Source organism: Schistocerca piceifrons, chromosome 5, assembly GCF_021461385.2.
Source record: "Schistocerca piceifrons isolate TAMUIC-IGC-003096 chromosome 5, iqSchPice1.1, whole genome shotgun sequence".
Lineage (NCBI taxonomy): Eukaryota > Metazoa > Arthropoda > Insecta > Orthoptera > Acrididae > Schistocerca > Schistocerca piceifrons.
The window spans coordinates 410,076,211-410,090,644 of NC_060142.1; the positions used below are offsets into that span (position 1 = coordinate 410,076,211).

The 14,434-nt window shown below is 44.3% G+C and overlaps 1 protein-coding gene across 1 annotated transcript in view; it reads right to left on the reverse strand.

Moving 5' to 3' along the window:
* The window catches only part of LOC124799038 (integrin alpha-PS3-like), a 194,492-nt gene that overhangs the window by 139,080 nt on the left and 40,978 nt on the right, over positions 1-14,434 (reverse strand). Inside the window, exon 8 of the mRNA XM_047262575.1 lies at positions 1,027-1,115. Within this exon, the coding sequence (XP_047118531.1) occupies positions 1,027-1,115 (89 nt within the window). The remainder of the gene's footprint in view (positions 1-1,026; positions 1,116-14,434) is intronic.

Below are 14,434 nucleotides of genomic sequence, written 5' to 3' on the forward strand. Positions count from 1 at the left end.
GTGCAATGCAACAAAAAAGACAGATGATATTACGACCTATGGTGACCTTCTTTCTGTCCTGGATTACATCACGGTCGTGGAGCACAATCTTTCCCATGGAATCGATCATGATAAGATTTATATGTCATGAGTGCCGATTGGTTGTTGGGTTTGCTGGACTTGACAGATCTCAGTTCATGTGGTGATTAGTGACATGTCTGATTTTTTTAAATATTTGTTAACGGACACCTTTCTGGTGTTTTCTAGTAAGCCCTGAATTTTATACTACGCCATTTGAAATTATTTTGTTAGAGGGTCCATCCCTTAAGCGTTTTCAAACATCTGTTGAAATCATCTCAATCTTGAATTACTGAATTTTTGCTTCTCTGGAATTTTTGAAGTTCATGTGTTAAAGGCCAAAAAGGAAATAAAATATTTTTTTCAATGAAGTCTTTTCGGGATGATGTTTTATCTTTTTATGGCCTGGTATTTACCACTCTCAGCTTCTCGCTTGTTATCGTATTTCATCAAGGAAGATTGTCATAACGTTCACCAATGAAGAGAGAATAGCCACAGGGTCACACATCGACGGACACATTGTCATCGATGATAAAATTAGGAATCTGCATTCACGAAAAGCAACGGACATGCAGGAATCCGATATCGCCTTGGGGCAGGATCCTCCGAACTAATTCCACCTGTTCCGTCAACTGCTCAAGTGATGTACTGCAAGAGACACTGCCCCACCATAACCAACTCACGCTGAATAGTGGACAAGTCTACCGCTCGTGCTGGTCAGGGGACTTCATGAAAATCTTGGAAAGCGCTCTGAGTGACACTATACGATACACCGTTGCAAAATAGAATGGTTCTTTCGATAATAAAAACATCGTAGTCCTATGCATACGTTGAAATTCATCTCAAATTTCTATCTCCATTCATGCAAAAATTATAGGCTTGTGAACGGGGATTATTAGTTTTGAAACATCTTGTATACGGTTATTCGGAAGTACTGCAGAAGATGTAGAGCAAGTTGGTGTTTTTTACCTGTCCCCTATACATGGCTGCTCGTGGAGCTCCCACAGCGTAGACAATGGAGGAGCCGCACATGAATCTGCCAGATGCCACCGCATACCCTGGACGAGAACACAGAAACACAACAGCTAAATAAACAGTGCACGCTGATGTGACGTTGACTAGACATAATCTATGAACAGTAACTACATAGCTCCATAAAATATTAGGGCTGCACGCCCGAAATTTTATGGAACAAATGGTTCAAATGGCTCTGAGCACTATGGGACTTAACATCTGAGGTCATCAGTCCCCTAGAACTTAGAACTACTTAAACCTAACCAACCTAAGGACATCACACACATCTATGCCCGAGGCAGGATTCGAACCTGCAACCGTAGCGGTCGCGCGGTTCCAGACTGAAGCGCCTAGAACCGCTTGGCCACACCGGCCGGCTTTTATGGAACAGTCTTCGCGCTACGAAAATATGAAAATGCAGTAATTACATCAATAAATACGACCTTTTCCAGACTCCCGAAGCATTTAGTACCACGCCTTGAACAATATATTGATGACTGTATTATCACAACCGGTTAGAATAATGCCGGCTACTAAAAATAAGTAGAGAAGTTGCAGATGAGATACATGAGTGAATAAATTATTATTAAAGAGAGTGGCACAATAGTCAAGACATTGTACTCTGTGTTCAGATCGCCGTCCAGCTATCCAAACTTACGTCATAATCCGAGTTTTCCTCAGTTTTTCTAATTCAAGCCAGGTAGGACTGTTCCTTCGAAACGACCACGATTGATCCATTCTCTCATCCTCGCCCAGTCCGGGTTAGTGTTCTGTCTTTCATCCTCGTCAGGTAGAATAGACGTCCTTTGGTAATTTTCAATCTGTCTCCTAGTCTATATTCCGAAATACGTTTTACTTTTTTCAGCTTCCTTCATTATGTTCGTCACTTTTAAACCATGGAAAATTTTGTTTGTTGTGTTCAAATTTTAAAAAATCTACATGTGCATACGGACTCCACAGTACACCATACAGTTCACGGTGAAAGGCGCTTTGTACTACAGCTAGTCATTCACCTTCCTGTTCCCCTTACAAATGGAGCAGGAAAAACAACTCTTTCTATGCTTCCGGACAAGCCCTGATGTCTTCTATCTTGTCTCCGCGGCCCTTAAGGAGATGTTTGATGAAGAGAGTAGGAACGTTCTGCAGTCCTCTTCAAATACCTGTTTTCTAAACTTCCTCGATAGTGTTCCATCAAAATAACATCTTCTCCCTCCGGGGGTTTCCATTTGAGCTCACTTAGCATTTCCGTAATAGCATCACGTTGTTCGGACCTATCGGTAACAAATCTAGCAGGAAGCCTCTGAATTGTCTCGATATCTTCCTTTAATCCTACCTGGTGGGGATCCCAAACAATCAAAGAGTAATCAAAATTGGGTCGAACAAGTGTTCTTTATGTAGTCTCCTGTAGAGAGGATCTGCACTTTCCTGGATTCCCCCAATAAACCTATGTCGACCATTCTCCTTCCTTACAAGCGACCTTATGTACTTGTTCCATTTTATGTCGCTTTGCTACGAATTACGCCTAGACATTTAGTCGGCGTAACTGTGTCAAGCAACACACCACTGATACTGTATTCAAACGTTATAGGCTTGTTTTCTACTCGTCTGGCTAAATTTAAATTTATCCACATTTAGAGCAAGCTGTCATTCACCACACCACATAGAAATTCTCCCGAAGTCATCCTGCATCCTGCCACAGTCATTTAAAGACGACACTGTTCTGTCATCAGCAAACAGTCGCAGACTGCTGCTCACACTATCCATCAGGCAGCTTATGTACCGTATGTAGACAACAGTAGCGGTCCTGTCACACTTCCCTAGGGCTCTTCGAACGATACCCTTGTCTCTACTAAACACTTGCGTTCCGGATAGTGTACTGAGTTCTAGTACCTAAAGTCTTCGAGCTACTCAATGTCGAAGAGTGCTTTCTGCAAAATCGAGTTCGAATTCCATCTTGACCTGGACCCTTTTATGTATTTCATTCTTTCAGTTGCTTTCTTCGCTAGGATGCCTATTTCTATGTCCCCCTCAAGGGAGTTAGTGCGGCGGTCAAACGATAATGCGTCTGCACGATCCTCCTGCGTGACTGATTTCTTAAACGCTAAATTTAAAACTCCGGTTTTCCTTTTCCTGTCTTCTATTGCAACACCAGACTGGTCTACGATTGGTTGAATTGAAGTCTTCAGCCAGTTTAATAATTTTACATAGGGCCGAAATCTTCTAGGATTCTCGCCAAGAAATTTTGCTAACGTATGACGGTCAAAGTTGTAGTATACTTCGTGCATATATATTTTTATAGACGCACGAATTTCTCCTAACTTTTGCCTGTTGACTTTTCTGTGTTTTTTATTTTTTATTTTTTATTTTTGTTTTTCTTCCTTTTAACCGAGGGGATACAAATCAGTTTTCTCAGAAGTTTTAGAATTTTATTACTAAAGCACAGTGGGTATTTTCCATCCTTAATCCATTTACTAGGCACACACTTCTCCAGAGTGTGATTTACAATCAGTTTAAACTTAGCTTCCTTGATGCATTTATAAATCTTGGCAACCCACTGTAGTTGTGCTGTATCGCGATCGCTAATCCCTGTCTCTATGCTGAAACTTGATAAGGTCACGCCTCTTTGTGGCTACGATGTCTAAAATATTTCTATAATATGTCGCAGTAGTAAGTCAAGACAGGTTTTGGAGGAAGTGTTCTGAAGTTCTTGGCAAGACTGTCAGTCTGTACCACATGCAACAAATCCGTATAGTTCCTCATCTACACTCGGTAGATCGCCTCCAAGTAATAGTGAATGATCACGGCACTACCACGGTATCGAGTGCAGACTTTCTTTCGTCGAATGAACGTTAAAAAAAATACGACAATAAATTTGAGTTCACCAACGTGTAAGTTGGTTTCTCGGGTCCAGATTGGTTTCGACCTTGGTAGACATAATATTTTGTTTATTGCAAAGAACACCCCTTCTACGATGTTTAACCCATCTTTTGGATACAACTTCCATGCCTCGTTAAATGTATCGTAGCTTTCTACCAGGGGTGTTCAATAAGTAATGCAACACATTTTTTTTCTGAAAGCAGAGTGATCTATTCAGGAGTCCAATACACCATATTATTCCCCACCCTATCGGCTACAAACACTTATTTTTTCAATATAAACTCTGTTTAATGCGACGGCCTTATACCACCTTACTGGGAGAGCCTGTATGCCTGCAAAATGCCGCTCCAGTGGTCCACGTCGGAGCCAACTCTTGCTGCATTAATAACCCCCCCTCCCCCATTATCCACGCACTGCTTCCTGCGCAGTGCATCCTTCTTAGGATCGAAGAGACGGAGGTCAGAAAGTGCGAGACCTGAGCTGTAGGGCCGAAGAGGAAGAATACTCCAATGAAATTTTGTCAGACCCTTTCGAGTGCACGAACTTGTGTGTGGCCTCGCGTTGGCTTGGGGAAGGAGAAGCTTGTTTACATGTTTGTGGCGACTAACACGCTGAAGTCATTTCTTCACTTTTCTGAGGATAGCACAATAAACTTCACAGCTGATCGTTGCACCACGGTCGAGGAAATCCAACAGAATAACCCCTTCACATTCCCAGAAGACCGTCGCCATGATTTTACCAGCTCAGCGTGCGGCTATGAACCTTTTCCTCGGAGGAGACGTGGTGTGTCGCAACTCCATGGATCGCTTTTTTGTTTCCAATTCGAAGTGGTGAATCCGAGTAACATCACTTCTGACGATGTTCGACAAAAAAATTGTCACAATCAGCTTCGTAACGCTCAAGCAATTCCGCACAGATGGTCCTTTGTTGCTCTTTGTGTTCTTCTGTTAGATGGCGAGGAACCCAACAGGCACACACCTTTGAGTACCCCAACAGAGACGTACTGTTCAGCAGCGAGGTACTGGAGTGTGATTCGTCGATCACGTCGAACGAGTGTGTCCGCACGCTCGAGCATTGCACGAGTCACAGCTGTGTGCAGCAAGCCAGCACGCGGGAGATCGAACAAAAAATGGTTCAAATGGCTCTGAGCACTATGGGACTTAACAGCTGCGGTCATCAGTTCCCTAGAACTTAGAACTACTTAAACCTAACTAACCTAAGGACATCACACACATCCATGCCCGAGGCAGGATTCGAACCTGCGACCGTAGCAGTCGCGTGGTTCCGGACTGCGCGCCTAGAACCGCGAGACCACCGCGGCCAGCTGATCGAACAGGTTTGCGCGACCTTGCGATAATGACAGACGCCTCGCCCAACGACTCAACGTACTTTTGTTCAGCGCCAGGTCTCCGTAGACAGACCGAGCGAGGTCGCGCAGTGGTTAGCACACTGGACTCGCATTCGGGAGGACGACGGTTCAATCCCGCGTCCGGCCATCCTGATTTAGGTTTTCCGTGATTTCCCTAGATCACTTCAGGCAAATGCCGGGATGGTTCCTTTGAAAGGGCACGACCGATTTCCTTCCCCATCCTTCCCTAATCCGAGCTTGTGCTCCGTCTCTAATGACCTCGTTGTCGACGGGACGTTAAACGCTAATCTCCTCCTCCTCTCCGTAGACATTCTGCACGAACCTATGAATATCTGCGAAGTTCTGGTTTCTTGCCAAAAGGAATTCACTGATACCTCCCTGCTTGGAATGCACTTCCGTTACAGACACCATTTTGAAGGCTTCATGGAACTGAAAGAGCAGGAGCGGGACCATTCCATGATGTCCCACAACAAATTCCGTAGTTTTCAACCAATATCGGCCAAGAGAAAAAAAGGGGTTACATTACTTATTGAACGCCGCTTGCACTTCGGTTTATATCCAGATCTCGGTATCGAGTACAATTTGAGCGAGACGTCAGGGCCTTCGCTACAAACACTTCTGCAATCTACTGTTAAAACCTTTGCATTCCAAGTGTCTCTACTTTGCACGCGATCAGATTTTGCTCTCTGCTCATTCACTGGCGAGTATTCACTACAGGACCCCAGACTATCGCGTAGAGTAAATAAGTGTGAACTTTACATGTACTCTGCGACCCGAGTAGCCTGTTTAGTTCACCCCTGTCCTATCCAAGCGAATGCTACAAGTCTCCTCCTAATAAATCTGGTCCATAAATCAACCAAGATCGTTGCAGCCTGGATGGAGCCTCTCAACAGAGACCCTTCACTTGCCTCCAAATCGAAGGATCCCGATCAGTCGTGGTTACGGTATTGTAAATTGTAAGCTCTGCTTGGACCCAGCAACAAAATCAAATATCTTCACTACTTGCGCAAACCACCAGTGGGATTCGACAGTGACCTCAGAACCCAAGTAACAGGCGTCATTGACGTCAATATGAGCCAAAACTTGAAGATGAGTGCACCCAGCACCCTGCACCATTGATAGCCGCAAGCAGGGTCTCCTCTACGTCTCAGACCCTGCTGAACGTGTAGGGGAGGCCAGATGGTCTGTCGACACACATATCGTCTGCCTCGAGGATCATGAATGCGTTACAACCTGCCAGTCATCCTAAGGTGAGCGCGGGTCCCCTCCTATCGGGTACGTTAGAAGATACCTCGGCAGCACTATTCGCGCGCGAAACAGTCGTCGCGCCAGTATTTCCGCTGCTGCTAAATAATATCCCTTTAAACTTCTTGAATTTGTTTATAACTTCATTCCATAATCTGTGTTTGCACCTTTTAATTGGTTTGGACAGTTCTCTACATTGGAACATTTTCTTCATATAACCCAACGAAATGCCGTCTCATTGACGTCTTGTTCGTGTTCTTCGCGTTCTTCACAATACCAACAGTGACATTGAAACTTATAGACTGATCCATACTTAAAAAGACACGAGTGGGTATGATATCAGGAACGCAGAGATTTTTGACTTACAAGGAAAAGCCACGACGTTCGGATCACGGATTTACTTCCAACTTTGTACAATTTTAGTAGCCAGTTGGGAGAAAATAATGTGCAAGTAGTAATGCGTACTACTTAAGCGATTTCGAGAAAATAGCAAGAGAAGTTTTACGCGTCAGTGATGTACCGTTGCAATCCTGAACACGAAATGGCGGAGGTCATGTGGTTAGAGTTCAAGCTCCTCAATCGGCGACTCGCTGGATCGAGTCCCGCTCATGTTTTTTTTTCTTTTTTTATATATATTTTGTCAACACTAGTCATATTATTTCACACATATAGCATTTGAAAGGTAATATGATGAAGAGATATGTGTATTTGCACGAACTTTTATTGAATTTCTAATGTTATGTGTTGTTTGGTACTTTTTAGCATCACATCAAATATTATATTTATAATTACTGACAAGTAAACGAACAAATGGTTATAATTTTCCTGAAAATATTTGCCTGTAGTCACTTCCAAAATACCTTATACCTTCTGTCGGGTAAGGCACCGAGAACTGCTTCGCACCTGGACGATTCGCTCTGCAGACACACGTTTCAAGGACGAGGGACACGGTTGGAAAGCCCAGGTCAAACATCAATTAATAAAGGTGTAAATAACTTCATTCAGAAATACAAAGAGTTACAATAAGCCCGAATATGAGGGTAATTACTATTAATCATCGTATCTGCTTTCAACATTGCAAGCTGCAGGATAATATTTTTCATACAGACACGGAAAATATAAATTAAAGGTACATCTGCTGCATCGAATGAATGCACAATTATCCCACATATTCAAGGAGATTCTAACAAGGTAACAAGGGAGCTCTCCATCGCACCCCCCCACCCCCCCAGATTTATGGTAAGATGACCCAAGGTGTAACATCGAGCGAACTGGCACCGCCACGGCATCATGGTTATGTGGTCATGGTGTTAGACTGCAAAGTCCATGTTCAGATCTCCCTTGTGCCTCTTTCTTTTTTTTTCACAAAAATTATGAACTGTCTGTCTGGTCATTGACATGTCCATTCTCTTTTTCTAGTCTTGCCAATTCGGAGTGGCCGAGCGGCTCTAGGCGCTTCAGTCTGGAGCTGCGCGACCGCTACGGTCGCAGGTTCGAATGCTGCCTCGGGCATGGATGTGTGTGATGTCCTTAGGTTAGTTAGGTTTAAGTAGTTCTAAGTTCTGAGGGACTGATGGCCTCAGATGTTAAGTCCCATAATGCTCAGAGCCATTTTGAAGTCTTGGCAATTGTCATACTACACATTGGTTATAGAATATGAGTCACGTGGTACGAATGTATTACGGTCTCAAGTAAATGTAGTGAATAGTGAGTGCGGCGAGTTGCCGCGTAGACCTCTCTCAGAAACGAAAAGAATAAGTAAACGGGTGTGAACTATGCTACGATAAGGGAATTGAAGAGTAAAATCTTCCAAAACGAACACAAGAGTCATAACATGAGGTACTTGTGTAAAACAAATGGGGAGTACTTACGTCGCAGGCTCATCACCTTATAATCACGGGATCCCAGTGTCGAGTACCGGTGAAAACACAAGATCTCGGATACAAATCTGCTAGTGATTCGAACCCGACTGTGAGCTGTAGATCCCATATGCAAGATAACCGCGCTGAAATATGAGGACGCTACGCCTAAACAAACAAACATCGAAACAACGATGGACGTCAGTTGACTACAGTGCACGGCGGAGAGAGGGTTCCTGTTGACGAAGCCGCGCAATCAACATCTCTCTCCGAAATTCCAAGACATGTTTCGATTAGCCTGGACATATGCAGGGTTTGATGGTGTATACGTGGAAACCTTCAAAAATGTTAAAAACATATGTTTTGATAGAGCACAAGGAAAACTGTGTGGTTGTGAAACTGTTGCGTTCATTTATAGCAGCTTATCTGACAAACTTTGTTGTGGGAGTGACCACATTCATGTTCATACGAACACCTAAATCGGCCAGAAGGCACATCTCACTCACACACGAGGCGTACAAGTTAAATTCGTCGATAAGAGATTCCTATCATACGACAATCATAGTGTCACTAATGTCGTGTATGACACGCCAGAGTGATTTCCGGTGGACAATTCGATTCACTTGTCGCATTGTCATCAAACGTTTGCCGTTCCCATTCGAAAGCCACTTTCTTTCGACTTCTAATAGAGTAGTTGTGCGGTATCAACTTTCGTTATAGGTCCCTTCCTTACACTTCGCTAACGGAAGTTATAGCAAGACACAGATACAAATGTTTCCGTCTTTTAATTGGTTTGGACAGAACTCTACAATGGCGTATTTCTTTCATGTAAGCCAAGGACATGCCGTCTGATTGGCGTCGTACCATTCATTCCTCGTGTGAATCAGTAACGTATCTTTATCAACACACTTACTATTTTTTAAGAAATATAGGAAATAATGATACATATATGGCACAATCGTCCGACTCCTTAAGGAACATGTAGATTCCTTGAAATTCGGAAAATGTTCATGGATCTTGTTATAAAAGTCGCGAGCTATATTTGCTGGATTCATATTGCCCACAGAATGTCACTCGTGTATTTTAACACGCCAACGTCCAAGGCGCAAACAATGCACTGCTTGCCGTGGTTCTTCCAATTCGCTTGATGTTGCCTATCTTGAGCTTGGACCGTTCACTGTTTCTATTTTGCCTATATTTTCACAGTTCAGTACATCTTCTTCCCGCTTTGTGCTTGATATGTTTTCAGATTTTGACTGACTATCCACTGGGTCATCTTAGCATTAAATCTGTTGGGGATGCGATGTGCCGGCCCGGGTGGCCGAGCGGTTCTAGGCGCTACAGTACAGTCTGGAACCGCGCGACCGCTGCGTTGTTCTAAGTTCTAGGGGACTGATGACCTCAGCAGTTAAGTCCCATAGTCCTCAGAGCTATTTATACCATTTTTTTGATGCGATGTGGAGTTTCCTTGTAAGGAAAAACAAAGCTCGTTGACATTTTGAAAAACTTCTTTTTTTCCCGACAATCTGGATGCAAATCATGCTTAACGTAACATTTTCATAAATAACGTTGCCCAAAATTGGAAACGTATTATTGAATGAGTTTTAACGAGAACCAATTTCTCGTTCGTTGTCAATGAAGTATGAACAAGTCTGAGCGTGCTTGATAAAGTTTTTAACTTGTCTATACAAATGAGAGTAAATACCCACATATCACTGGACATTCGATAAAAGTTCACACAAATACACGTGTCTTTTCATCATATTACCTTTAAGCGTAATATGTACGAAATAATATGACTAGTCTTACAATGAAGGCTTTCACGACCAGATGTTTCAGCTGCCGAGAATTCTTCCTGGTTGTATGGCCGTGGTCCATAGAACTCTTCTATTCCTGACGTTTCGTCCAAAGCTAAGTTGGACATCTTCGGATGTGCTCCTGGTTGTGCAAGACTCAGTACATCCGAAGATGTCCAATGTAGCTTTGGACGAAACGTCAGGGATAGAAGAGTTCCATGGACCACGGCCATACAACCCGGAAGAATTCTCGGAATTTGACTAGTGTTAAAAAATATAAACTTAAAAAAAAATGAACGACTCTCCATCCAGCGATCCAAAGATTAAGAGGCGTGTACGCTAATCACATGACCGCCGCCATCTTCCGCTCATGGTCGCAACGCTCCGGTACCTCATTCACGGGTAAAACTTCTCTTAGATTTTCTCGAAATCGTCCAAGTAGTACGCCTGACTACTTGCACACTATGTTCCCCTAATGGAATATTAAATGTACAATCTTTTACAAGCACCCTCCGTAGCTCTAAATAGCCCGTGTCCGTCAGTACATGAGCTCTGTCTGGTCTTGGTTTAGCTGTGTTTGGACCTTCGAGTCTTCACAATTACATCACCAACAATTTACTTGGACAGTTTTAGAATGGCAAAATTAATGCCCCTCGTGGATTTGTTATTCAGGTGCCATCCAACGAGTAGTGCACGTTCGAAGTCGCTCAGTTTTCCTGACCGACCCATCTGCAGTTGCTGCTTATCTGTTGACAACAGATTACTTCTCGCCTCCCTTTATACTGGCAGTTCCGTCTCTCGTGTCATCTATTTGCTGCTTACGCATTATATAGTCGTATCCGGATACTTTTGATCGTATACGTACAGGGTGACAATTATTGAACTACATTAAATAAACGTAAATTACTCACAAACTATGGCGTACACACACTTTATTCAACATGGAAACGTCACTACAGATATTCTGATTTAGGTTATGACATGTTCGATCTGCCTGCCATCTTTGGCGATGATGTGGCGCAGACGAATAGCGAAATGCTGCATGAACCCATGAAGTGTCGGAACATCGATGCTGTCGATGACCCCCTGAATGGCTGTTTACAGCTCAGCGATAGTTTTGGGATTATTGCTGTACATCTTCTCTTTAATATAGCCCCACAAGAAGGAGTCAAATGTGTTCAGATCCGGAGAATATGGCGGCCAATCGAGGCCCATGCCAGTGACCTCTGGGTACCCCAGAGCCAGAATGCGGTCCCCAAAGTGCTCCTCCATGATATCAAACACTCTCCTGCTTCGATGGTGTCGAGCTCCGTCCTGCATGAAGAGTCACTTTGGATAATGGGCATGAAATCATCTTCCAAAACCTTCACGTACCGTTCGTTAGTCGCTGTGCCATCAAGGGATATTGCACCGATTATTCCGTGACTGGACATTTGACACCACATAGTCACCCGTTGAGGGTGAAGAGATTTCTCAATCGCGAAATGCGTATTTTCAGTCCTCCAAATGCGCCAATTTTGCTTATTGACGAACCCATTCAAATGAAAGTAGGCTTCGTCGCTAAACCAAACCATGCATGCGCATACTAACTCCCATCAGGCCCCGCAGCCGACTGTGCAGTTTGAACTCCTAACGCAAACCGTTCAGAAGTTATGACGATTTTATTTCTTACAGTTAAATAATTGGCAAAATGGCTCTGAGCACTATGGGACTTAACATCTTAGGTCATCAGTCCCCTAGCACTTAGAACTACTTAAACCTAACTAACCTAAGGACATCACACAACACCCAGCCATCACGAGGCAGAGAAAATCCCTGACCCCGCCGGGAATCGAACCCGGGAACCCGGGCGTGGGAAGTTAAATAATTGTCACTCTGTATGTGCATCTTTAACTGTGAGCTGTGACTGATTTTTGTTTCTTGTAGTGAATTATTTTTATTTGGGTGACTGTAGAGGCAGATTAAGAATTTTAACTCCACGTTGAATCTAGTTTCTATTGTAGGAAACAGGAAGAAGAATGCAGTTTTGCCACATTGAGAATTCTCTTTTCTAAACACGATGCATCCAACATGCTCGCTAACCGTCCTCTCCAACTCACTCTTGGTACGCATTACACTTTTAACTGGATGTGCAAGTTGTCATAAATAACCATTGCAGACACTCGCTTGTCTCAAGACAGGACGCGTTCCTTTCGGCCTCCAGCTACCTGACTCGCGTTCTGGAGTTCAAAATCTTCGTCTCGCCATCCAGATTTCCCGCACTTCTCTAAATTGCTAAGGAAAATTACGTAATGGTTCCTTTGAAAAGGGTACGGACTATTTCCTACCACTTTCTTCTCCAGTCCGAGTTTGTACTGCGTCTATAATGATCCCGTCCTCCACCGGAGGTCCGGCGGTATTCTGCCTTCTCTCGAATGTCTTCCTAATAGCTGGTTGCCCCTCTACTCCTTAAGCTGGAATTTCCTGGCCTCCGAGAATCTTAAAAGCTGAAATTTTCGTCACTGTAACTGGGCACCACGTGAAAATAACACCACAACGAGGACATTTGTTTCTCAAGACATTTGTACTGCTTCACATTTGCTAAGGAACAAATGACACTTGCTAAGGAACAACTGCCAGTTCCTGTGCAACAACAAACGAGTGCTACAGTACACCCGATCAGTGACAATAAAATGACATGTAGAGAGCGAGACCTATTAACTGCAGCGAAGTCTGTGCACGAACGCTTGTATGCATTCGACAGTTCACGTATTACGCTGATTGAGGGAGATCGTTGTGGAACCGATTAGTCCGACATTCCGTGTGCCGGCCGGTGTAGCCGAGCGGTTCTACGCGCTTCAGTCTGGAACCGCGCGACCACTAGGTCGCAGCTTCGAATCCTGCCTCGGGCTTGGATGTGTGTGATGTCCTTAGGTTAGTTAGGTTTAAGTAGTTCTGAGTTCTAGGGGACTGATGACCTCAGCTGTTAAGTACCATAGTGCTCAGAGCCATTTGGACTTTCCGTGTGGTACGCCAGCGTGTCTACAAGACATCATTTCAGTGCTTGCAGTTGTGGATGAGCAGGTGGACGACTCGAAACTGGTGAAAATGTCACTACTGTGGCCGCAGTAATGGTTGTATTCGGAAATATCATCTCGCGATTTAAAAAGACAATGAAGGGGGAAATGCTATGTGAAAGCACGCCGAGCTGGTAGATGGACCACCGCGCCGCAAGAGGATCGATACGCAGCCCTTGCGAAAAGGAACAGATATCTCAATCCTAGACTGATCGCTGCAAACCTTGCAACTGCTACCGGTACGCGTATCTCTGTCAAAGCCATTTCATGGCGATTAAATCAGGATGGTTTGTATGTTCGGAAGCCTGTTAAGTGCATCCCACACCAACCAAACCATCGTCGGGAAAGAGTTCGTTGGTGTAGGGAGCATGCTGTTAGGGACAGCAACACTGGCCCAGAGCGATGTTCTCCAACGAATCCTGCTTCACTGTGGCAAGTGATTCTTACCATCAGTTGATGTGGAGAGAGACGGGAATACGTTACACAACACAGAATGTTCATGGACGTCATCGGTATGGTCTAGGCGTTATGGTGTGGGAAGGCATTATGGCCGAACACCACTTCATATATTTGCGCGAAGTACCAATACAACTCAGCGGTATTGCAGGGAGATCATTCTGAATGGTCTCCGTCTGTTTAGAAGTGCGGTAGATCCCGACTTCCTGATTATTGACGACAATGTGGTTCAAATGGCTCTGAGCACTATGGGACTTAACATCTGAGCTCATCAGTCCCCTAGAACTTAGAACGATTTAAACCTAACTAACCTAAGGACATCATACACATCCATGCCCTAGGCAAGTTTCGAACCTGCGAACGTAGCAGTCGCGCGGTTCCGGACTGAAGCACCTAGAACCGCTCAGTCACGGCTGCCGGCTATTGACGACAATGCCGGCCCACATATGACCACTGAGGTGCCGGACACACTGGAAAGTGAAGATACTGAATGCGTGAAATGGCCCGCGTACTACCTGGACATGAACTCTATAGATAATGCCTGGGATGCTCTTGATGGACGTATTTCTCACAAACACCCCCACCCCGAATCGTGCGAAAAGTGAAAAAAAACAAGGACTCCTCAATAGTTTGGTAGGCCGGCCGCTGTGGCCGAGCGGTTCTAGGCGCTTCAGTCCGGAACCGCGCTGCTGCTACGGTTGCAGG